This window comes from Lepidochelys kempii, chromosome 20, assembly GCF_965140265.1.
Source record: "Lepidochelys kempii isolate rLepKem1 chromosome 20, rLepKem1.hap2, whole genome shotgun sequence".
Lineage (NCBI taxonomy): Eukaryota > Metazoa > Chordata > Testudines > Cheloniidae > Lepidochelys > Lepidochelys kempii.
The window spans coordinates 1,327,589-1,353,292 of record NC_133275.1 but is presented as its reverse complement, the minus strand read 5'-3'; the positions used below and the strand labels follow the sequence as shown (position 1 = coordinate 1,353,292).

The window sequence follows — 25,704 nt, the reverse complement described above, 5'->3', positions numbered from 1 at the left end:
AAATGGACCCAGCTGAGGGGTCCTGTTCTCTGCACCCACAAGCTCTGTGTTAGACCACGTTCCTGTCGTCTAATAAACCTTCTGTTTTACTGGCTGACTGAGAGTCCCGTCTGACTGCGGAGTTGGGGTGCAGGACCCTCTGGCTGCCCCAGGACCCCACCTGGGCGGACTCGCAGTGGGAAGCCCACAGAGGGGTAGAGGAGGCTGAATGCTCCGAGGTCAGACCCAGGAAGGGGGAAGCCGGGTGAGCTGTGTGTCCTGCAGACAGGCTGCTCCCAGAGAGGAGACTCCCCCAGAGTCCTGCCTGGCTTCATGGGGAGCGGTTCCCGAGCATTGCCCAGGGACCCCGTGACACCCCGCAACCAGACTGGCCACTGAGCCTCCCGACTTCCGTGGGGGGCAGGCACTAGCCCTAGGTGCCCTAGACCAGCACCACGGCTTGCATCCCGCCCCACCCTTCACAGGCTCGCCAAGCACTTTGTAGCCACTCCCAGCGTGGTGGGGAACAGAGAGACACTGCAACCTTCCCACAGCAAGCCAGGGCGAGCATCATGGAGCTATGCTGGTGGCACACCAGCTGAGGAACTGGCCCATACGATCATAAGAGCTGCCAGACTGGGTCAGACCAAAGGTCCATCAAGCCCAGTATCCTGTCTATCGACAGTGGTCAATGCCAGGTGCCCCAAAGGGAATAAACAGACAGATTATCATCAAGCGGTCCATGCCCTGTCATCCAATCCCAGCTTCTGGCAAACAGAGGCTAGGGACACCATCCTGGCTAATAGCCATTGATGGACCTAGCCTCCATGAATCCATCTAGCTCCCTTTTGACCCCATTATAGTATTGGCCTTCACAACACCCTCTGGCAAGGAGTTCCAGAAGTTAACAGTGCATTGCGTGAAAAAATACTTTCTTTTAAATAATAATAAATAATACTTTGTTTAAAACCTGCTACCTATTAATTTCATTTGGTGGCCCCTTGTTCTTGTATTATGAGAAGGAGTAAATAACACTTCCTTATTTACTTTCTCTATACCACTCACGGTTTTATAGACCTCTATCATATACCCCCTTAGCTGTCTTTTTTCCAGGCTGAAAAGTCCCACTCTTATTAATCTCTCCTCATACGGAAGCCGTTCTATACCCCTCATCATTTTTGTTGCCCTTTTCTGAACCTTTTCCAATTCCAGTATATCTTCTTTGAGATGGGGCGACAACATTTGCACGCAGTATTCAAGATGTGGGCGTACCATGGATTTATATAGAGGCAATACGAAATTTTCTGTCTTATTATCTATCGCTTTTTTGACTGCCACTGCACATTGAGGGGATGTTTTCAGAGAACTATCCACAGTGACTCCACGATCTCTTTCTTGAGTGGTAACAGCTAATTTAGACCCCATTGTGTAGGTGTAGTTTGGATTATGTTTTCCAAGGTGCGTTACTTTGCATTTATCAACATTAAGAGATGCTGCCTGCCAGGGTGGGGGTGGCTTCGTCCCTGTGGTACGTGTGGATACGGGGAGGAGGCTGCGGGGGCGGGGGATTACCGCAGTGTGTGCAGAAATGAAGGGCCCTGCCCTCCAGCGCACTCACACGCGTCCAGGTCACTGTGACCCAGCGGGGCTGCCCGGCTCCCTCAGGGCACAGAGCTGGAGCGTCCCGCACAGCCCACCCCGCACCGAGTTCTAACCCTGGGCGCTGCCCCCTTGCACAAATCAGGTCTGGTGACTTCGTGGTACTGAGGCCAAGGGGGCCAATATCGCCACATCGCTGCGTGCAAAGAAATACGTCAGGCCTGCTCCTGCTCCTATGACTGGCCCGCTGGAGTCGCTGGGACAGAGTCCTGGTGGGAGGGGCGTGGCCAGAAGGGGGCGCACTCACACGAACGCCTTCTCCTCTGGGAAAGGCCTAACCGTGGGGCTCAGCTGGGGCCAGAGTCTGTCTCTGCAGCGATGGCATCGATCCACGGTGAGTCCTTGGGAGTCAGTGAGTTACTACAGCATTACACTGGCATCTCTTGAGACAATCTGGTCCTGACCCCACTGCAGTGGGGTGACTCTGGATTTCCCCCAGGGGAGCTGAGAGCAGAATCTGTCTCTTTCTCTCCTCACCTGGGCTGGATCCAGTCAATGCAAATGCACGGCCTGGCTGGCCGCCCCGCACTCGGTGTCTGGTGGGTTTCAGAGCTGGGAGCAGTGCCCAGGAGCCCTGACGCACATGCAGAGAAAGCTCCCTGCATGCATCAGAATCCAGCTTCTCCGCAGCCCCCTTCCTGGCACTGGCTTTGTGGGTCACAGCCCCTAAGACGGGTTTTGACAGGCAGGCATTAAAACGGCAGAGGATTATTTTCCAGCAGGACCACTTGCCTTTCCATGTGATCACATTTAGAGCCTCTCTCAGCCTCTGCTTTCAGACTTCGCCATCAGGCATTTAGGAATGGGACTGGGGCAGATTGTGACCTTGGTTCCCCCTGCGGTGCTGGCCTCTTGCTGCTGGTTTCAAACCCAGTGAGGGGACCAGCTGGCTGTGACCGTCCAGTGCAGGAAGCTACACTTCCAAATCAGACCTACTGGGCCCGATCCTGACCTGCCTTTCATCAGAGTCAGCCGGGAGTAAAGCGATGACCCCACAGTGGCATGGTGCCCGCTGCACTGCACCAGGATTGCTCCGCCGGCCCGGGCCTGCCGGTGGCTCTGGGGCAGGTGTGGCGGCTGGTTAACACCTGCAGAGCAACACCCTGCGCAGTTTGGGACAGGAAGCGGACAGTGTCACGGAGTCCCCGGGCGATGCTCGGGAACTGCTCCCCATGAAGCCAGGCAGGACTCTGGGGGAGTCTCCTCTCTGGGAGCAGCCTGTCTGCAGGACACACAGCTCACCCGGCTTCCACCTTCCTGGGTCTGACCTCGGAGCATTCAGCATCCTCTGCCCCTCCATGCGCTTCCCACAGCCAGTCCGCCCAGGCAGGGTCCTGGGGCAGCCAGAGGGTCCTGCCCCCCAACTCCGCAGTCAGACGGGACTCTCAGCCAGCCAGTAAAACAGAAGGTTTATTAGACGACAGGAACATGGTCTAACACAGAGCTTGTAGGTGCAGAGAACGGGACCCCTCAGCTGGGTCCATTTTGGGGGGCAGTGAGCCAGACAACCACATCTGCCCTTCACTCCATGTCTCCAGCCAGCCACAAACTGAAACTCTCTCGAGCCCCTCCTCCTCTGGGCTTTGTCCCTTTCCCGGGCCAGGAGATCACCAGATTCCTTTGTTCTCCAACTCTTTAGCTCTCACCTTGCAGGGGGAAGGGCCAGGCCATCAGTTGCCAGGAAACAGGGTGTCGGCCATTCTCTGTGTCCAGACCCCTGCACACACCTGCCCTCTAGGGCTCTGCAATGATCATACACCCTTACCCCACCCCCTAGAGACTTAAGAACTGCCTAGGGGAAACTGAGGCACCCCCACACTATTCAGAGGAACCATTAAGAACAGTCCCGCTTCGTCACAGACGGAGCCTCAGGAACAGACTGTAACGGGCTCGAGCCGGAGCTGGGCCAAGACACCCACAACCTCCTGCCTTGGGACTTGTCCTGGCTTTGATTCTGATTAGGTGTCACCTGAGAGACAGGTGCACAGCGCCCCCTACAGGAGAGTGTGGCCTAATGATCCATCAGCTCATTTCCCGCTGCTCCCTGCAGGTCCCTCCATCCAAGGACAGCCCTGGCCCTGGCCCCAGGAGGCTGTGGAAGCCACCAGGATGCGAGGGGCTATGAGCAGGTGGCTACAGAATGACCAAACAAGGCAGATGGGGCCAGAGCCTGCTGAGACCCTACAATTGGACTTTAGTCAGCCCCATCCGGAGCCGTGCAGGGAGTGGAAACCAACAGCCCAGGCTCGCATCCTCAGCTGCTGTAAATCAGTGCAGTGCTGTGGGTGTTCATGGAATGACAGCCGACTGACACAGCCAGGAATCTGGCCCCATTGACTCCAATGAAGCTACAGCCGACTGACACAGCCAGGGGTCTGGCCCCACTGACTCCAATGATGCTACAGCCGACTGACACAGCCAGGGGTCTGGCCCCATTGACTCCAATGAAGCTACAGCCGACTGACACAGCCAGGGGTCTGGCCCCATTGACTCCAATGAAGCTACAGCCGACTGACACAGCCAGGGGTCTGGCCCCCCCACATGTGCACCTACCAGGTTATGGGGGGGTCAGCAGCAGAACCATGGTGCCCAGGAACAGCTGACGGCTGCACCTAGGCCCCAGCCTGCGTCCAGGGAGGGCCCTCTGCTCTCCCTGCGCCGTCAGGACGCGGCTACAGCAAGGGTTGTTCCCTCCCTAACGCACCGCCATCGCAGGATTTAACACAAGGAGCAGATAAAACAGGCAAGGAAATGGGTGTCTGCTCCCGGGCTGGCTGTGCATGGGGGGAGGAAATCCCCAGCCATGAGGGCTGCTGGGTCGTAGGGCCATCGCTGGGCCCCCTACGCTGAGCAGTCACTAGGGGGCCCAATCCTGGTCCCCTCAAATGCAGCAGAAGGCTTTCCCCTCGCCCCACACTGGGAGAGGGGAGCCCAAGAGTCCTGGCCTGTCTGCCGAGACCAGCAGCGAGGTGTGAGGGCAACATAGTGTGAGAACTGGGCTAAGACCCAGCAAACTCACTTCACCCATGGCTCCTTCCTCCTCAGAACGGCTCACAACCATCAGCAAACTAACCCCACTAGCCCCGAGGGGGAGCCGCAGCTGTGGGGGTGGGATGCGTGGGGGAGAAGGGGAGCAGTATTGCCCTGGGCTCCCCAAGAGCCCTGTGAGCCCCCACAGTCAGGTCCCTCTAATTCCTTGTCTGAGCAGCGCCCCCCAGAGAGTGACCAGCGCGGCCAGGCTGCACACCCCCCTTCCCACACGGGCAGAGCTCAGCTCCCCAGGACCCTTCCACGCTGCTGCTGGCCACGGCTCCAGGGGACCCAGCATCCCTCCCCAGACCAGGGATCATGGCCAGAGCGGAGCCACAGGGCAGGGCAGGATTTACCCCTGCTGGCTCCATGGCAGGTTAGTAGGGACGGTGCCGCCTGGGTACGGCTGGGGCATGACCTGGAGAGGGACATGATACTCTCTGCTCTTCGGTCTCCCTTTGGGGCACAGCCCAGGCTGCCGCCAGCTGAGTGAGCAGCGTAGCAGCAAAGGCTGGACACAGGAATTGCTGGCTGAGGTGCTCTGGCCCGTGTGGTGCAGAAGGTGAGAAAAATGTATCGGACAGATCCCTGCTGGTGTAAACTGGCATGGCTCCATTGAGCTCAGCCAGGCCACCGGCTCAGGCCCCCTGGGTTGTTGGCACACAGCCCGCCCTGCTGCATGCTGGAACAATCCACCCCACAACTTGCCCCAGAAGTATCTGGTCTGCGCTGGCCAAAGGACTGTCCCACCCCGGCTCTGTGGCACTTAACGCCCGAGCCGGGGATGTGTGTGGCTTTCAGTGCTGGGCAGGGCCCTGTCTGACGCCCTGCAAGGGAAAACACGGCAGGCCGTGGTCAAGGTCACCTGCTAATGGCTGGGGCCGCTGATTGCCCAGCACAGAACGTACCTTCTCCACAGAGCACAATCCCAGTGCGGAGGGAGAGAGAGCAGGAGCCATGAGCAGCAGCTGGTGCTGTGCTTGACGACCCCTGGCGCTCCCACAGCTCTGCTCCTTCAAGGATTATGTTGGATCATATTAAAGAAGTTCTGTATTAAAATCACAAATGAGTTTGATTCCCCAGAGTTTAAATTCCAGGGTATTACTAATTCAGAGGTCTCTTGGTTTTTGGTGCTGTTTCTCTCCCACTATGTGTGAAACTTGCAAGCTGTTAATTGCGTTAGTACATTCTAAGACAGAGTCTGTTCTCAAAGCAATTCACACAGAGAGAGACTCAAAGCAATACTCTGTAACAACAGAAACAGCACCCAGAGACTCCCCGCCCTTTTGTTGTATTCATCTCGCTTTGTTAACAATTGTGATTAAAATAGAGATAGAGGATGTATGTGGATGGATGCTTGGTGTGGATAATAACTGAATGATCAGGGAGGTGCCAGCCTAAGAATCCGGTGTCCATTGGCAGACTGGAATCCACCCAACAGCCTCAAGGATGGGAGACCCAAAGAACAAGATAACATCTGGCAGCACGGAGCCGTCAGGAATGTGCCATCCGCTGATTGATTCAGCAACAGCATGATGAAGCAATTCCATAGACTGGCTGTCACGGAGTCCCCGGGCGATGCTCTGGAACTGCTCCCCATGAAGCCAGTCAGGACTCTGGGGCAGTCGCCTTTCTGTGAGCAGCCTGTCTTCAGGACACACAGCTCACACAGCTTCCACCTCCCTGGGTCTGACCTCGGAGCATTCAGCATCCTCTGCCCCTCTGTGCGCTTCCCCCAGCGAGTCCACTCAGGCAGGGCTCCTGGGGAAGCCAGAGGGTCCTGCACCCCAACTTCGCAGTCAGACGTGACTCTCAACCAGCCAGCAAAACAGAAGGTTTATTAGAAGACAGGAACATGGTCTAACACAGAGCTTGTAGGTGCAGAGAACAGGACCCCTCAGCTGGGTCCATTTTGGGGGGCAGTGAGCCAGACAACCACGTCTGCCCTTCTCTCCATGTCCCAGACAGCCCCAAACTGAAACTCCCTCCAGCCCCTCCTCCTCTGGGCTTTGTTCCTTTCCTGGGCCAGGTGGTCACCTGATTCCTTTGTTCTCCAACCCTTCAGCTTTCACCTTGCAGGGGGGGGAAGGGCCCAGGCCATCAGTTGCCAGGAAACAGGGTGTCGGCCATTCTCTGTGTCCAGACCCCTGCACACACCTGCCCTCTAGGGCTCTGCAGTGATCATACACCCTTACCCCACCCCCTAGATACTTAAGAACTGCATGGGGGAAACTGAGGCACCCCCACAATATTCGGAGGAAACATTGAGAACAGTCCCACTTCGTCACACTGGCCTAGGAAGAAATTCCTATAAAAATGGACTCTAGAAAGTGAGAACTTTGGGGTCTGATTCTGCAAACCAACTTCCAGGAGCATCAGATGAGCATCTGACGAGGCCCTGCTCCCTCCTCATGTCCAGGCCACCTGGCCAGTGGCTTGGCATGAGCAACTCTAATGCTCATGGTAACTATGATGACAACCTTGCAGAACGTGTGTGTGAATGAATGTGAGAATAAATATGAGATTGAATGGAATGTTATCGCTATAACTAACTGCTTACTCGGATTCGTTCTGTATTCACAATAAATGTGGTATTTTGCCTTTTCCCCAATTAGTACGATCCTGCTGGTTTTTATTTTGTTGGTATAACACTCTCAACGCACACTGCAAACAGCCAGGAGTCAGCCCCTGCAGCACCTCTGGGAGCGCACAGGGATGGTAAACAGAGAGACAGAGGGGAAGCCACTTACCAAGGTCACACAGATCCAGAAATAGAACCCAGGAGTCCTGGCTCCCAGCCCCCGCTGCTCTAACCACTAGACCCCTCTCCCCTACCTGAGAGGAATAGAACCCAGGAGTCCTGGCCCCAAGTTTGCTGCTTTAACTACTAGACACATATCTTCCCTAACAGGACAGTGCCTCGGCCATTGGGGCCCAATCCCACTTGGTGACAAGCACTTGGCTCCTGCCCTGCCAGAATCAGGCCTTTAAAAAGGACAGGGTTTGTCTGGAAGGCTGTCACCGAATGTGGGGGAGTCTGGGGCCTGCACCCCTCTTCCTGGGATTCTCAGCCAGCCAGTAAAATGGGGAGGTTTATTGGGCAACAGGAACACAGTCTAAACCAGAGCTTGTGGGTGCCCCCAGGACCCCTCAGTCAAGTCCTTCTGGGGGGCAGGGAGCTTAGACCCTGGGGCTTCCCTGCGGTACCCTGCGTTCCCCCACCCAGCACCAAACTGAAACTAACCCCCCCAGCAGGCTCCCTCCTGCAGCCTCTGTTCACATTCTTGGACAGAGGTGTCACCTCCCCCTCCCCCTCCTGGCTCGGGTGACAGGCTCTCAGGTCTCCCCTCCCCAGTGAAACCCCCCTGCCACATTCCCAGCTCAACGCTCCCCCCTCCCCGCTGCGTCACATCGACACAGTTGAGTTCCCCATGTTTAACGGGCAGAGATTTAAGCATCTGCTAAACCCAGGAGCTAACAGCCAGAGAAATATCCTCAGGGATTGACGGGGCAGGAGGCCTCTTTATCTTTGCTTCTTATGTACGCAATAAAAGGAAAGCCCTGTCCAGCATCTTTGCAATACCCAGGACCAGGCGTATTATAAAACTCATTACAGATTCCAGCGCTGTTATTGGCTGTAGCCGAGAGAGGTATTAAAGCGAGTTATCTGCCCTCTTAGAGGTAGGATAACTAAGGATAGGATATTTCTGCTAAGTAGAAAGTAACACACTAATACACTGGCTATTTCAACAAGTGTCCTGGCAAGCCCAGCCCAGCCTTCACACGGGCGTGTTCACAAACCCAACCCTCACAGTCACCCTGGCAGGCAGGTCAGGGCTGTCAGCTTTGTTCTGTAGACAGGGATGAGGCAGATGTGCAGGAGGATTAAGTGACATGACCATGGTCAGCCCAGAAATAGGTTCATGGCTCTGGGCTTTCTGCACAAGGAGATCCAGGCTTCCCTATGGATGGCGCTTCATTCTGGCTCCCGGCAGAAGCCAGTCATAACTCGGTCACTTTTCACTCAGGGATCATCCCCCCAGACTAATCCCTTGAAATGAGAGGGGAAGCACCCTTTGAAATCAGAAGTACTGGGATTAGCTCCCAGCTCCTGCTTGAAGCATCAGCTGCTTTCTGGAGGAATCAGGGAGGTGATTGCATTGCTTGTTATTCTCCTGACCTCCGCCACTCGTCTGTCCTTACAACGCCAGGTCCATGGGGCAGGGACCATCCGTCTTAGGAGCACAGCCACAGATAAATCCTAACCGCCAATGACAATGTAGGGTAGCAGTCAGAGCGCAGGGCTGGGAGTCAGGGCTCCTGCCTTTCACACTAGCTCAGAGTTTTAGGCCAAGCTGTGTAATGGCTCTGTGCCTTAGTTCCCCTCCTGGAGCATAAGGCTATTGGCACTGAGCTGCCCCACATCTATGCAGCACCTTGAGACCCCCGAACATCTTGGAGGGTGGGGGAGGTGAAAATGGATCCTGAATCCTTTAATTTCCAGCTGCTAATTCACAGATTCCACGCCAGAGGAGACCATTGTGATCATCCAGGCGGACCTCCTGCATAGCACAGCCCGAAACCTGCCCCACAATAATCCCTAGAGCAGAGCTTGTAAAAAAAAAATCATATCCTGGTTTTGAAATGGTCAGTGATGGAGAATCTGCCATGAGCCCTGGGAAATGACATCAGTGGTAAATTACTCTCAATGTGAAAAAAGTCCACCTTATGTCCAGTCTGAATGTGTCTAGCTTCCGCTTCCAGCCACTGGATCGGGTTCAACCTTCCTCTGCTAGACTGAAGAGCCCCTGATTAAACATTTGTTCCCCAGGCAAATACTTACAGACTGTGATCAAGTCACCTCTGAACTCTTTGTTAAGCGAAACAGACGCAGCTATTTGAGTCCATCATTATAAAGCACATTTTCAAACCCTGGAATCAGTCTTGTGACTCTTCTCTGAGCCCTTTGTCGACGTCCTTCCTGAACTGGGAGCACCAGCACTGGACACAGGACTCCAGCAGCAGTTTCACCAGTGCCCCATACAGAGGTAAAATCGTTTCCCTGCTCCTACTGGCGAGTCCCCTGTTTAGGCCTCCCAGGGTGGCATTAACTCGTTTGGCCACAGCGCTGCCCTGGGAGCTCATGTTCAGTGGATTATCCACCATGAGCCCCACATCTTTTTCAGAAAGAACAGGAGTACTTGCGGCACCTTTGAGACTAACCAATTTATTTGAGCATAAGCTTTCGTGAGCTACAGCTCACTTCATCAGATGCATCTGCTGTAGCTCACTAAAGCTCATGCTCAAATAAATTGGTTAGTCTCTAAGGTGCCACAAGTCCTCCTTTTCTTTTTGCGAATACAGACTAACACGGCTGCTACTCTGAAACCTATCTTTTTCAGAGTCTCTGCTTCCTAGGATAGTCCCTCATCCAGCAAGTCTGGCCTGTGTTCTTTGCTCCTAGATGTATAATTTTACCATTTCCATCTAGTAATGAACCAATCCCGTTGTCAGGATTCTTTTTGTTCCTAATTTATTTTAAAACTCCTTATTGTCCTTAACACTGCTGGCCATAGAGTTCGCCTTCTGTCCTTTAGCTTCCCTTATCAATTTTTAAATTTTCTACAGTTCCTAATTTGTGATTTTTAATCATTACTAACAACTTCCCCTTTCTTCCATTTGATATATATATATATATGCCTCCACTTCCCCTCCGGGAACCACACTGGTTTTTTAACCAGCACAGCCTTCTTCCTCAATTGTGGCTTTAGGGGAGTCGGTAAGGTGTTCTGAAATGATTCCCAATTATCTTTCAGTTTTTTTCTGATTAAAAATTCTTCCTCCCAGCTGATTTGGCTCATAATTGTTTCCAGCTTTGTGAAAGGGCCCTTGGAAAGCACCTATATTTATGACTGGTCTGGACTTTTTTCTGATTGCACCTTCTAATGCCCAAATCAGCTCTTACTCTTGGCGAAACCGTAAGTCTGGGGAAACCTCCAGCCGAAGTCTCCCACCCCGAGTTCCCAGGGGACCCGCTGAGCGCGGGAGAAGGGGGGGATTTGTAAAGGCCTCTCCCCCCGCTAGGCACACACAGGAGACGGTGTCCGATCCCAGTGCCAAGCCAGGGCCAGCCTGGGGCAGGCTCCCTGCTTCGTGCCTGTCCCGCCAGCCGGTCACAGAGACTTTTACAACCTGCCCGGCCGGCCGCACCTCGCACAGGGGCTGAGACGCACTGTGCAGCGCCAGACAGATCTGATGAGAGGGACACGAGCTGAGGCCCAACCTTTGAGGGTCAGAACCTCAAGTGGTGTCAATCTGGTGTCGCTCCGGCGCCACATGCAGAGCTCAGGGCAACTCCCCCCCCGCGGAGGCATCGGCTCCACTTCTGGGCTGTCCCGGGGCAGGGGACTGGCGTTCCAGGGTGAACAGGAGGAGGAATGCCGGTGTCAGAGGAGCCGCCTTCGAGACTAAGCGGTGGGTCTGAGCAAAAGCCTGCGGGAGATACAGCAGCCGGCGCCCCGGGGTGCAGCCCGGGGAAGCTTGGGCTCAGATACGCGGCTTAGTCTCGAAGGGGCCGCCAGCCCGCCTCTTCTTGCCGCGGGACAGAAACAGCCCCCGGCGCTCACAAGGAAAGAGGGAGACTGGAAGCTTCTCTCGGCGCTTCTGGGACCCGAACCCCGCACGCGGCGGAGGGACGCGGCCCCAGAATCACAGCGGCGAGACGGGCTAGGACCCACCGCTAAACGCGAGTGAACTGACCCAGCTGGCCTGTCCCCAGGAGCCCCCTCGCTGCGCGGTTACCCCGGGGCAGATGGGGAAACCTGCCCCCTTCCCCCCGGCTTGTCTCCCCTCGCTGCGCGGTTACCCCGGGGCAGATGGGGAAACCTGCCCCCTTCCCCCGGGCTTGTCTCCCCTCGCTCCGCGGTTACCCCGGGGCAGATGGGGAAACCTGCCCCCTTCCCCCCGGCTTGTCTCCCCTCGCTCCGCGGTTACCCCGGGGCATATGGGGAAACCTGCCCCCTTCCCCCGGCTTGTCTCCGCCGCGCTCCGCGGTTACCCCGGGGCAGATGGGGAAACCTGCCCCCTTCCCCCGGCTTGTCTCCGCCGCGCTCCGCGGTTACCCCGGGGCAGATGGGGAAACCTGCCCCCTTCCCCCCGGCTTGTCTCCGCCGCGCTCCGCGGTTACCCCGGGGCAGATGGGGAAACCTGCCCCCTTCCCCCCGGCTTGTCTCCGCCGCGCTCCGCGGTTACCCCGGGGCAGATGGGGAAACCTGCCCCCTTCCCCCCGGCTTGTCTCCGCCGCGCTCCGCGGTTACCCCGGGGCAGATAGGGGAAACCTGCCCCCTTCCCCCCGGCTTGTCTCCGCCGCGCTCCGCAGCTTGGCCTAACCCACGCCCGGAGCTCGTCGGGGCAGGTCTGAGCCGGTCTCGCCGCGGGTGGCTCCACGGGAAATGAATTCGGGACTGAAGCTGGTTTCCATTTAGTTTAATACCGATTTTGAACGGAACAGCGGAGGGAGGGACAAGGACCCCTGGCCTGGAGCCCAAACCGTTCACACTCAATTCCCCACCAGCCACGGCCGCAGCCGCCGGCCTGGGATCCGCAGCCACCTGGCTCTGTCCATTTTAGGCGAGGAACGAGCCGTGATGTGCAGCCCCCGGCAGCAGCTCGGCCCTCGGCAGGCGCGGCGGGTTTCCAGGCTCCGGCTGCGGTTTGTCTTGATCTGCGGCTGGGGCAAAAAGACTCTCCCGGGGCAGGGGCCGGTTCGGTCCGCGGCGCGTTGAACGGTCCCGGTGACACCATCACCCAGCGAGGGCTGCCTGGAGCCCCCGGGAGCTCGTTTGTCCTCCCGGGTGCGGCTCGGAAAGCGCCCGGCGAGCTTCGCAGACGGACGTCCAGGGAGGGGAAGGGGCCAGCTTCGGGCGAGGGCGCTCGCCCCTGCTAGGGCTGGGGGCCCGGCGGAGCAGGGAGAGGAGAAAAGGGGGGGCCTGATTTCCAGCCCTCCCCTCAAATGTGTCCCGGTACCGTCCAGACACCCCCAGCACCTGCCGCCGAGGCTCCAGGCTCCAGCTCCGCTGGTGGCTGCGGAAGGGGGCCGGGGCGGGTCCCCTAGGTGCCCAGCCCGGCTTCCAGCTCCTTGGCGGGGCTCCGCTCCCTCCCCGCCGGGCTGACCAGACTCCCCGACTTGAGCAGCAGGTTGCAGCCCAGGAAGAAGACGCCGAAGAGGACGGTGAGGCAGAGCACGCAGAGCACCGCGACCTGCGCCATGGAGCGGCCCCGCGGCTCGGCCCCCGCGCCCCCGCTCCCCACGGCGCAGCAGGCGCCCAGGAGCGCGTCCAGCGTCGGGGCGGCGGCCCGCGGGGCGCGGCTGGGGCTCGGGGCGCTGCTGTTCATGTCTCAGCCCGGGAGAGGCGAGGGGCCCCGCAGAGTGTGGGGTTGGGGGGGGGGGCTCTGGCAAAGCGCACCCCGTGCCCGCCGCAGCCAGGCCTCGCGGACCCGGGGCAAATCCCCGCAGCTGCCCCGTCTGCTCCTCCCGGCCAGGAGCTCCCGCGCTGCCCGCAGCCCCAGCAGGGTTGTGGCTGCAGGGCAGTGACGGGCGGGGAGGGTTTAAGTGATGTCAGGAAAGGATTGTTTCTCCAGCCCCATGGCTCGGAACCACGCATCTCCCTGCAGCGGGAACCAGACACCCTGCTCCCCCCATATCCCCGGGAAACCCCTCCCCCCGGGGAGACAGCCCCCACCCCATGCTCCTCCAGGGAACCAGACACCCCGCTCCCCCCATATCCCCGGGAAATCCCTCCCCCCGGGGAGACAGCCCCCACCCCATGCTCCTCCAGGGAACCAGAGACCCTGCTCCCCCCATATCCCCGGGACACCCCTCCCCCCGGGGAGACAGCCCCCACAGGGAACCAGACACCCTGCTCCCCCCATATCCCCGGGAAATCCCTCCCCCCGGGGAGACAGCCCCCACCCCATGCTCCTCCAGGGAACCAGAGACCCTGCTCCCCCCATATCCCCGGGAAACCCCTCCCCCCGGGGAGACAGCCCCCACCCCATGCTCCTCCAGGGAACCAGAGACCCTGCTCCCCCCATATCCCCGGGAAACCCCTCCCCCCGGGGAGACAGCCCCCACCCCATGCTCCTCCAGGGAACCAGACACCCCGCTCCCCCCATATCCCCGGGAAATCCCTCCCCCCGGGGAGACAGCCCCCACCCCATGCTCCTCCAGGGAACCAGAGACCCTGCTCCCCCCATATCCCCGGGACACCCCTCCCCCCGGGGAGACAGCCCCCACAGGGAACCAGACACCCTGCTCCCCCCATATCCCCGGGAAATCCCTCCCCCCGGGGAGACAGCCCCCACCCCATGCTCCTCCAGGGAACCAGAGACCCTGCTCCCCCCATATCCCCGGGAAACCCCTCCCCCCGGGGAGACAGCCCCCACCCCATGCTCCTCCAGGGAACCAGAGACCCTGCTCCCCCCATATCCCCGGGAAACCCCTCCTCCCGGGGAGACAGCCCCCACCCCATGCTCCTCCAGGGAACCAGAGACCCTGCTCCCCCCATATCCCCGGGAAACCCCTCCCCCCGGGAGACAGCCCCCACCCCATGCTCCTCCAGGGAACCAGAGACCCTGCTCCCCCCATATCCCCGGGAAACCCCCCCTATGCTCCTCCAGGGAACCAGAGACCCTGCTCCCCCCATATCCCCGGGAAACCCCTCCCCCCGGGGAGACAGCCCCCACCCCATGCTCCTCCAGGGAACCAGAGACCCTGCTCCCCCCATATCCCCAGGGAAACCCCTCCACTCTGTGGGAACAGCCCCCCAGTGCCCCTTCTGGGAACCAGACACCCTGCACCTCAGGGGCAGTGAACCCCCACATTTCTGGGGAAACCCCAGGGAATCTGGGCTGAGCTGGAGAGCCAGCTCCTCTCTGGGCCTTCGAGCTGGTCCTTTGGTGACACCAGAGCTGAGGGTTCATCCCATGGGGTGCAGCCGCAGGAGATGAAATCCTGGCTCCCATGAGTCGACAGCAAAGCTCCCCACCTTCAAAGAGGCCCAGATTTCACCCTCAGCAGCTCCTCCTGCTCCTCAAGATCATGACACAGGCTCCTAGTCTGTTTATACCGCCCCTACCCCAATGGGCCCCCTGCTCAGCCAGGCACCATCCGAACAAACCAGGTAAATACTCCGCAGGTGCATCCTGGAGCAGGGCCTGATCAACACCCCCAGTGCCACCTTTGCGCCAACCGTTGTCCTGTTCTGGTCCATGCATCCCCCTCTGACCAGAGATGGGAAGTTTCACTCCTTTGGGGGGGGGGGTCCCTTTCCCCATTACCAGGAAGCAATTATGGCTGTTTCTTTTTGCACACAGGTAGCCGAAAGGGGGCTGAACCGGAGTGCGTGGAACTTGGCCAAGCACTGAGCTTCAAGCAGAAATGTTGGAAGAGAAAACTTTTCAGCCCTTATTTAAGTTTGGCTCTGATGTGACGTGCCCCAGGGTTGCAGCTCTCAGCAGCGCTGGCCAAGTTGGAGACACCCTTGTGCAGCTTGGACTCACCCCCCGCGCCCCACGGTCATTAAGGAGCTGGAGCGTTTTTCATCAGGCAGCTTGTTAATCTTCCTACCCTGACCCAATCCCAACAGAGTAAATCCCTCTCCCTGCCGCAGCATCAGCTGGACCAAGTACCCGTCACTTCCCACCCCGAAGGATTAGCTAGCAGGGCTGGGCTCGTCCAACAGCTGCTGTGGCCAGGCCCCACACGGCTGCATTTTTCTGTTCGGGCCGCTGCTGCTGGCTGCAGTAGCCTCCATGTTGATCCTAAAGGGCAGATCCTGAGCTGAAATTCCCGAAGTGCCACGTCCTGGGCTCGGCCCACTTCCTCCTCAGCAGCGCTGGGCTCCCGGATCTTGCTTCCACACCGCGACTTTGTGACCCACCTGCAGGTGACTTCAAACCCTCAAAAATAGCTGCACCAGGTGCTTTCGAAGAAGCAATTGCTTACCAGGCTAAGAAATTGCTTCTCAACCCCGTGTGGCGTTTGACTAGCCCACTGCTGGCTCGCTGAAGTCCAGCCGCCATTACTGCGGTATTAGCTTCCTTGCCCTTTGGTCTCCCTTTACCCTGTGCCATGGAGAAGTACGTACCTACAGGTCAGTGGTCCCCCTCATGGAGACCTGCTGCTTTTCGCGCACACTGTGCATCCCCCCTAACCCTCAGGCTGTCTGAACGTGGGGTCTCGGGTTACATGGCCCCTCTGGAGACCAGAGCTCTTGGGCACAGAACTGGCCCAGAGCCACCTCTTGCATCCCTGCTGTGGCAGCAGAGAAGAATTTAAAGTCAGAATTCTCAACAGCAGCCACCGATAAGGGAGATTTCACCTTTTTGTCCAACTTCTCCCACAGGTGCTGAGCACCCACAGCTCCCATTGGCCTCCCTGGTGGGTGCTCAGCAAGCCTGAAAACCAGGCCCCAGGTGGGGCTCCTAAGGCAGCCAAACATGAGCAACTGCCAGACTCTGTGTCCATTCAGTCCCATTGCTAGGGCTGTGGGAGTGGGATTTAAACATCCTCCAGGAGCTGACCCGAGACCTGCCACAATCATCTGAGAGCAGGCTGAGGAGCCATCGTGGCTGGTTACCACCTGGGGATGACCAGCCCAGGCTGGATCCCAACCTGCGCTACGGCTGCAAGAGGCACCGTATCCTGTTGGCCCGGCTGGTCAAGCAGAGGAACTTGGGAAACCTGTTTCACCGTCAGGAATGATCTTGCCCAGGGAAGGGGCCCACACGCAGGCCAGAATTCTCAAGGATTGGGCCCAGGGCTCTTTGGAGAATCTGGCTGTCATGGGACCTGAGCGTTCTGGAGGGGACTGTGGCCCTGAGCCCTCCCGTCAGCATCGGGTTTTCCCCATTCTTCTGCCCTTCACCCGGCAACTGTTCTCACTTCACCAGGCCCCATACGACTCACACAGCCCCTTGGTAAGAACACATGAGCACACAGAGAGCTCTGATGTGAAACCAGTTTATCAGTAGACTCAGAGAAACCCACACGCTCATCTCTGCCTCTGGAGCAGAAGCGCTCACGCACCAAGGTCTAGGCTTTACTGTGGGATGACACCAGGGCAGTCAGCAAAGCCTGGATCTGATTGAGGTGACACTACTTGAGCGGGGGGGAGACACTCTCGACAATCCGAGAGAAGGAAGAAAGAGAAGGCCTAGGCCAGTGTTTATTACGCCCAGAGTACGAGATCCACAGAGCACAGACAGGTCAGTTTCTAAACACAGGGTGTCTGACGCCCACATGTTTGTTACAGTCTCCATGAGAGAGGAAGTGGGGACGGGGGTGTAAGTGTGTTGAAGAGACAGGGTTTGGAGATCTCACCCTGCTTTACACAGAGCTCCTGGCTGCTCAGTTTTCTTTTAGCAGCCAGGAAGAACGAAGGGGGTATTTTCAAGGTGACGGCAGTGCTGTGAGGTCACTGGACAACACACACAAGCACTAGCTCCTGTGTGCCCAAGTAGACGTAGCTACTGGCCCCTCTGACGGCGCGTTGTGCGGGGACAGAGCCGGCAGGAACAGGAAGCAACTGCCACTCTTTTGCAGCACTCACGTCTCCGGCCAGCCCAGCCTCTCTCCACAGCAGCCACTCTCACCACAGTGGCCACACGTCAGACGTGGACTTGGTTTAAGGTGACTGACTAGGGAATATGGGTTTTAGTGGCTGGGCAAGTGCCCAGCTGCGCCCCTGTATTTTCGGGAAGGGGCTTTATGAAGCTTAGCAAAGACTATCTGCTTACCCTGTGTGCTCTTCGACCACCAGCAGCATTCTCCCCCTTTCCCAGACGGAGAGAGAGGCAGAGATGGGCCTTGCCTCATGGGCACCCAGAGACTCCTATGACTGCTGTTCTAACCGTGGCTGTGGGGGGTCACAGCTGCTCTGCTGAGGGCAATTCTTTCCCCACTGTTACAACAAGACAGTGTTAAAGGCAGAGAAATACAATCCCTGACTCGCCCACCAACCAGAGGTTACTGCTCTATTGCTCGAGCCTGTGCAAAGCCCCTCTCCAAACAGACGGGAGAGAAAGAGGAGGGGCCCTGTCCAGGAATTCACAATCCCACTCAGATGAAACAAGGCAGCAGCAGTCCCAGTGCCAGGCAGTGCAGGGACGAGGGTCCATAAGGGAACTGGGGCTTCAGGAGGGATCTGAGGGAGGAAAGGGAGACCGGGGGAGGGGAGCTGACAGGCCAGCTGCAATATAGGCCACGTGGCACAAGGAGCAGTTTTGCTGTCATTTCAGTTCACAGCCCCAGGTGACCCCCACATAGGGAGATTCACAATTAAGGGCCAGCCCAAGTCCAGCCTGCAGAAAGCTTCCGTCTGAAGTGTACAGATGGACGGGAGGGATCTAAGCAGAGAGGCCTGCCCAGGCAAACACCCACTGGGACCGTGCTCTGAGACGATTCTACTTGCCAGGACACCCTGGGTCATCCTGTGTGATAGGGAGCAGAAAGGTGCAAGCCCCCTGTCCCCAGGCCCTACAGTGCCAGCGTGTCTTTGATGAGCCGCCGCATGGTGGTGGTGACGGAGGAACCGAGGGAGTCGGTGATCTGGTAGGAGATCTTGTAGAGGTAGGGTTGCACGTCCTTCAGGCCCGTGTCGAAGACGTTGTCCACCTCCGACTGGGTGGGCATTTTGGGCAGGTACTCGTGCCTGTTCATCACCTCCACAATGTTGATAATCTTCTCGCACAGTTTCTCCCCCACCTTCTCCCGGCAGATCTGCCGCTCCTGCTCGTTGGCCAGGTTCACCACGTTGACCTTGATGGTCCACACCTCCCAGGGGATACACTCATCCGAGAAGGGCCAGCGTGACTTCTTCTTCTGGTAGAACTCCAGGGAGATCTGCCCAATGCCGTCGCTGCCTGAGTATCGGAGGGCGTCCTGCGGAGAGAGCACCAGGCACAGCCAAGGTCAAGGGGCTTAGGGACACTGGGGCAATGGCCATCTGGCCAAGGCACGACAGACAGTCCCCGGCTCTGTCCTGGACAAACCCCTATGGAATTAAGATAATTCAATACAGTTTAAGTTAAATCATACGGAATTAGGTTTAATCCATTGGGGCCCACTGTATTCAAAATGCAATGGTTTGTGTGTTGTTGTAGGGTTGAGTGTAACTTTCCTAGGGACTTGGTTAATGGAGATGTTGGGAACTTCTAAGGACTTTGAGACAATGCATGTAAAGTGGATTTCCTAGGAAAAACCTGGGGGGTGAGGAGGATGCAATGTACAAAGGGCAGAGGGGGCCCGTTCTCAGCTGAAGCTGTGGTGAACTCATGACTACAAAGGAAACTCCTTGGTGGGGTGTGGAAGGACTGCCCCCGCCAGAGCCCATGTGAGAGTTGGGGTGATGTCTGGTAAGCTTGTCAGCGTGTGTGTAGAATGTGATTTCTTTGTAGTGCCTTTTTCCTTACCCTGTAGCAGTCACACCGTTAACCATCTCTACAGAGAAAGCCAGCGGGTGTGGGCAGTCTCTCTGCTGGGAATAATACAGTGAAGGCAGCCTGGAAATACCCAGCTCAGAAGGGCCTCCATCCAAGACAGGCAATGGAAATACAGCTACAGTTGCCCTGAGCTGTGACGGACCCCGCTTACCATGGACAGAGCCCTGGCAAACACCAGTGATATGCAAATATCAGCTCTAGCTATTTCTGCTACTCAGCTGGCCACATCACCTGTGTCTGAACACCTCATGTACCCGCCTCCCAACAGCCATCTATGGCAGGACAGTCCAGATGGGAAACTGAGGCACAGCGAGGCTAAGTGACTTGCCCATGGTCACTGGTCTGTGGCAGAGCAGGGATCTGAGCCCAGGTCTCCCAAGTTGCAGGCCAGCTCCTGACCACTAGGCCTAGGCCATTCCTCCCTGTCATCACAGAGGAGGAAGTTCAGACCCAGAGCTAGTTTCACCCTCGCGGCAGCTCCACTTGACTCAATTCTGCCAGGTGTACATTTGGTCTGGAGAACCCAGAATAACAGTACCTCAAAAAGATGCCAATCCTGAAAAGCAGGAGGGCTCTTCCACAGACAATAAAAGCAGGTAAAACTCATGAGGCCAGCACAGCAGTGCCAAAAGCAGCCGCTACATCTTACAAACATGAAACCCCCTGGAACTGTCTGGTGGAGAAAGCTAAGGAAGTATCTGGTAAAATGTCCATAACTTTCCCCAGTAAGGGAACTTCCTGGCTAGAGCAGGGGACTGGGCAGCAGAACCACTGGATTTCATTCCTGGCTGTATTGCTAATTATGTGACTTTGACAGGTCACATCCTCTCCTGGTCCTCAGATCCCCCAGCTGTAAAACAGAGTAACTAACCTTCTGTGAAGGTCCATTAAACCAGGTGACATGATCCCAGATCATGGACATAAGCCAAATATCTTCTTTGTCTTAGTCAAATTCAGTTCAGAGCTGCGGGCTGAGCCACACGCCCTCCACTCCTTTGCCTGGCAGAACAGAGCCCAGCACCTGAAACTGCTGCTGTCCAGAAGCCGTTCCCATTTATTGGAGTGCTGCTCTTCAGGGTCTGGAGATACCGTCCATTTTCAGCAATCTGAGATTTCTCTCTCGGAAGCCCAGCCACATAAAGTCATTACGCTGAGCAGTCTAACCGTTAGCAGCCTTGTCCAGAGCTAACGTGATTTTATAAAACATGAAATCGAACTGCAAAGCTGATGACTGACCTCATCACTGCAAATTACAGCAAGCAAAGCACTGGAAACAAGTGGCTGCTGGTGGCACGTCCGTCATAAAACCAGGGCAAATCAATCAGGGCACAAGAAACAAAACGTGGAAACACTTTTAAAGGGGGTTTGAGAGGTGCAGTCACTCACGTGGACTAGACACGTCTGGGAAAAGGAACACAGCTCCTTGTTGGATGGGCACCCTGCAGTTTGCGAATTCCCAAACCCCCGGCTTGTCCCAGCTGCCAGCTGCCTATGGCAATGACTCCAGAATTGCTAAGCCGGGGCAGTCCAGGAGCAGAAAACATAAAGGGAAGTTTAAATTTTGTGCTTTGCAACCTTCATCGCTTTCCTTGATTATTAAGGAGGATTGTAAGTTCCTAGATCTGGAAATCCAGGATGGGGCTGTCATACTGGACACTCTATAGATGATAAAGTATTTGAACAGTGATGGTTTGAGTTGACATCCAGTCTCTCTACAACCCAGATATTACCGCTTCCCATGACCTTTTCAGCAGGATTTAGGACACTGTGGTTCATAACGCAGAAAACTCAAGGGATGATTTGTTCCCTAAATCTCCCTCGTTAAAATTCACCACAACATATGTCTTGGATTTAATTCCACAGAAACCCTGTCACAATCTGACCATCCCCAATATAGCCTCTAAATTAGCTGGGGTACAGATCACATTGAATAGGCATTAGGAGATGGACAGTATCTAGGCCCCGTTGCATTACACACCACAAGCTTTGAGCTGGGTGCATTATTCGCAGTAAGCATTGAGTGTGTCAGGCAAGGCGACACACAGAGAGAGCCTTAGCACCATGCAGAGATGTGCCTCTCCAAATGGTACTAGGACCACAGGATGCTGAACTGCCGGGGCCTCAGGTCTCCTGCCATTAACTCTCTATGGCTTGGAGGAGTCAATTTATCCAGACCTCCATCCACAGAGCCATTGCCTCTCTTTACATGTAACTACAAAATTCTCCTTTCCACTCTGATGATGCCTATGATGCTCTCTATGAAGGAGGCTGTGTAGCCCCAAAGTGCAGGATGCTGGGTTCATTCCCAGCCCCTTGCAATGCAGTATTTTCCTACCCCAGATGACTTTGCACTTAAGTGTCTTTTCCCTGGAGAATTTCCAAGCACTTAGCCTCACCACACCCTGTCACACCCACTCATTGCTGGGGTTAGCTGATTTACAGAGGAAGAATGCAATGCACGGAGGACGTGTTTTCATTACTGAGTTTACCTGGGTGATTGGCACCTGAGAGTTAGCCTAGTCGAGGAGCGAGTGGCCCCACTGCAATCCCTTTTTCTGTTTCTGTGTCCTCACTGGTTCTGCACCCGCCCAGGGGGCCTGGGGACATATCCCAGGATTCCTTGTGCTGAGACTCTAGGATTCCTTCCCAGTCCAAGTGAAGGAGACCTTGTCTGTCCTTTGGGGTGGAAATGTGGGAAGGGCACTGGAGGACTATCAGCACTCAGACTATTCAGCCTGCATCCTTACTGCAGGATAAGCAGGTTCCAGCTAGGGCTCTCACCCACCCTCCCAGCTGGGTCAGCTTGCCCAGGCTTAAAACATTTCCAGACCTGTGGCAGAGGCTCTTCTGGGTGGATGGCAGGTGGCTGGGTAAAACCCTGGGGGAGAGCCTAGGTTAACCGTGCAGTGAAGACGCATCCTGGGAGGTTAAGGCCAAGACCTCTTATGCGGAGTACCTTGCTTTCAATGCCCTGGGCCCGCTTCATAGCAGGGCTAAGGGCTTGCAGCTCCATCAACCCCTGCTGGAATTTCTGGTCCACACATCCTCTGAGAAGTCAGCCAAGGTGACTGGCTCCAAGCTTTTTACCTTGAATTCCCCAATGGCCTTTCTCAGCGCTCGGTCCAGCTCCTCGGAGGAGACCCTGGCGTAGGTGAAGTCAATGAAGTCGCAGTCGACGTCCTGCGTCCCCACCGTCCCGATGGAGTAGGTCCCCTCCTTCTTGTAGTGGAACTTGCCGGTGCTGCGGTGGAGGAGGATGGTGTGGAGCACGGCAAGCATGGCCTCCTCGATCTGACGGCCTTCCACCGACACCTCCAGCACCTCAGCGCGACAGTTCATGGCAGTCTGCGCCTGCGGGCACGGTGTTTCCAGCTGGGGACGGCAAAGCAGAACTCTCCCTGTAACCAAGCAACAAGCCAGCATGCTGTGACTGTGGGACAGACCGCAGAAGCGGAGAGGAGGGTGGGACTGGGGTTATGGCATTGGCCTGGGACTTGGGAAATCTGGGATCAAGTTCTCAGCTCTGCCACCAACTGTGGGACCTTGGCCAAGTCACTTTGCCTCCCCGTGCCCCACTTCCCCAGCTGTAAATGGAGAGAAGAACCCTCCTGTTCTCCTGCCCATATGGAGAGAGCGAACTCTTCTGGGCAGGAACAGTTCTCAGCGTGCTGCCCCAGCACGGCAGGGCTCTGTCGAGATGTCCAGGCAAAGCCATGTCACTGACTGTCACCAGAGCAGAACAGCCAGGGCAGTCATTTGCTCACAAGCAGGGTGTGTCAATTGTTGGTGCAAGCAGGGCCCCAGCAATCACGTGATCTGAGTTCCATTCCGGACTCAGCCACAGATTTGCATGGTGGCCAGGGGCAAGGCCCGGCCTCCCTGTTCCTCAGCTCACTGCTCTGCAATGTGCAGGTAACCCTCACCCTTCCTTGCCCCCAGCCAGACAGCACACGGCACAGGCTGACTCTTGAGAGAGGGAATACTACATTTTCCCCTTTCGTTGGAACTTACACCTTTCATCAGAGGATCTCGGCATGCTCCGCAACCATGAACTAAACCTCCCAACCCCACTGTGTGCTAGGCAATTTCCCCACATGGGAAATGGGGATGAGGGTAACTGAGGCACAAGGATGTGATGTACTCAGGCTCACATAGCAAGAAAGGAGAAAAGCTCTAAATAAATTGAGCCCTTGCTTTAACCACTACAACACAGTGCCTCGGGATGGCTGCTTGAACACGTATTTTTGCAGTTATTCTCGTAAAGAATATTTTTACCATGGGGGAATACTTCTTTTTTGTAGAAAGTATTATAACCCCGCAGCTCAGGGGGCTAAATGAATGGCAACGGACCATGATAACGAATGGCAACGGACCGTGATAACGAATAACCGTTCCCGTCCTTTGGTCTCACATGCCCAGGGTGCCACCCGAAACAACCTGGGGATCTTCCAAGTCTTGCAAAACTTTGCGGAGATCTACGGAGATGTGTCCGCAGACAGCCATGTGTCAGCTTGACGTTAAACTTCCGGGGGACCTGGGGATTGGGAGGCTAGTTCTGCTGTGAAAAGCCAAAGCAATCAGGCTCACAACCATGCGTGTAAAAGAAGTCTGTCTGTAATGACAGCAGAGACTGCCCTCTAGCGATTCTGATTTAAGGTGACACAAACACCCTTCTCTTATTTATAAAATGGGGGGAGGAGATTTGAGAGGCCCTGGGTACTCCAGACCAAACAATATTCCGTGTTACCGCCCCTCCCAGAAAGATGATTTCATTAACCTGGCTCAGCTAGTACCAGGAAAGTCGGTTTTAACAACCAGCTCGTGAGGTGTCCACAGACTGGCGACGACACACAGAGCCAGACAGAAGCCTTTTGAAAAAACACCCTGTTTAATGCACCCCGTGTCTGCATTAGCAAGAGAACGAGTCTTTACATCAGGGTTATAGGAAACTGCGTCCCCTTTTCAGCAGCGGTGACAGCTGATGAGCGATCCACTAGCTGGGGCAGAGCCAAGCAAGGTGCGCTAGACAGACGGGGCGGCCCGCGGGTGTCCAGTGGACTCTGCTGGGATGGGTGTGGACAGGAATGGCGAGTTAGGCCCTGGCTAGGTCTCAGGTACAGCTGTAATGCACAGCAGGTCCAGAGTGTATTGACCCGGGAAGGAGGAGAGAGAACTGGGCCAGGAAACGGCGAAGAAACCCCCTCCCCCTCCGGCTCGCTCCTCTGCTTCAGGTCAGTGATCCACACCAGAATATTGCTAGGTTTGCTCCCTGGCTTATGACACCGGGGAGACGGCCCTTCGCCCGTGCGTGCCTCAGTTTCCCCACCCCACGACAGGCTCGTACAGACCGGGAGGATGAGTCCAGCGGTGTCTACCCAGCGCTCAGAGATCCTGGGGCGGCCGGACGGGGCTGAGATGGGCAGTGTGATCACTTCGGGGTGCTCCCATGTCACGGTGGGAAACACCCCCCCATCTCCTCCCAGTGTCACCACGGGACCCTCACCCCCGCTGCAGACCAGCCGGAGCAGCTCACTGATGCCGACTCCTGCTCAGGAGGGGGATCCCCGCAAACCCAGGCGCCCAGGCCCTGGCTTCCCCCAGGAGGCGACTATGTCACAGGATCCCGCTCACAGGGCCCCGGCTCCGAGGGGGCGGGAGATTGGGGGGCCCGGCCGGTCCAGGGGGGGGAAGGGGAGACGGGGGGGCCCGGCCGGAGCGGGGGGGGAAGGGGAGACGGGGGGAGGGGAGCGGCCGGTCCGGGGGGGGAAGGGGAGACGGGGGGGGCCCGGTTGGAGCGGGGGGGGGCGGGAGATGGGGGGAGGGGAGCGGCCGGTCCGGGGGGGGAGGGGAGACGGGGGGGGCCCGGCCGGAGCGGGGGGGGCGGGAGATGGGGGGAGGGGAGCGGCCGGTCGGGGGGGGGAGGGGAGTCGGGGGGGGCCCGGGAGATGGGGGGAGGGGAGCGGCCGGTCCGGGGGGGAGGGGAGACGGGGGGGGCCGGCCGGAGCGAGGGAGATGGGGGGAGGGGAGCGGCCGGTCCGGGGGGGGAGCAGATGGGGGGGCCCGGCCGCAGCGGGGGGGCAGTTGGGGGACCGGGGGGGGACCTGCCTCCCCCCGACTCACCTGCCTCCGGAGCTGGCCGCGGCCCCGCCTTCGCCCGGAATGAACCATCGCCGCCCGGCACAGGGGGGAGGCGAGACCTTGGAACGTCCCATCCCAGGGAACGGGGAGCGTGGAATAGACCATCTGAGATGGGGGGCAAACCATCGGTCTTTCTCTGAATCCCCACCAAGTCCCCACTTTTTCTACGCACAATCACTTGAAAGAGTGGGAATACAGCATTTGTTTTTGTTTCTTTTTTGTTTTCGAACCCCCCAAACAAAACAAACGTGTTAAAGAATCCCCCCCTCTCCAACGCTGACTTGGTTCGTTCCGAAAGAAAGACCAATCAAAGAGCGCCCCACTTCCTCGGGCGGGAGGCAGCATTGGCTCTCGGCTTCCCCCTGGCTTGGCGGACTCCCAGGGCGGCGTTACTGC

The 25,704-nt window shown here is 57.1% G+C and overlaps 1 protein-coding gene across 4 annotated transcripts; it reads right to left on the bottom strand.

Moving 5' to 3' along the window:
- Nucleotides 1–16,674: 16,674 nt before the first annotated feature.
- ATG101 (autophagy related 101) lies at nt 16,675–25,347 on the bottom strand. 4 transcript variants are annotated; one of them, XM_073318498.1, is made up of 3 exons: nt 25,291–25,347; nt 22,258–22,568; nt 16,675–18,610 (listed from the first exon to the last, which is right to left on the bottom strand). In XM_073318498.1, the coding sequence occupies exons 2-3, from the start codon at nt 22,507–22,509 to the stop codon at nt 18,206–18,208; spliced, it is 657 nt and encodes a 218-aa protein (XP_073174599.1). In that variant the 5' UTR covers nt 22,510–22,568; nt 25,291–25,347; the 3' UTR covers nt 16,675–18,205. The 4 variants fall into 4 exon arrangements, with proteins under 4 accessions (XP_073174599.1, XP_073174598.1, XP_073174600.1 ...); XM_073318497.1 differs by having other exon boundaries at nt 22,258–22,542; nt 25,291–25,340; XM_073318499.1 differs by lacking the exon at nt 25,291–25,347 and adding an exon at nt 24,519–24,663.
- Nucleotides 25,348–25,704: the final 357 nt, after the last annotated feature.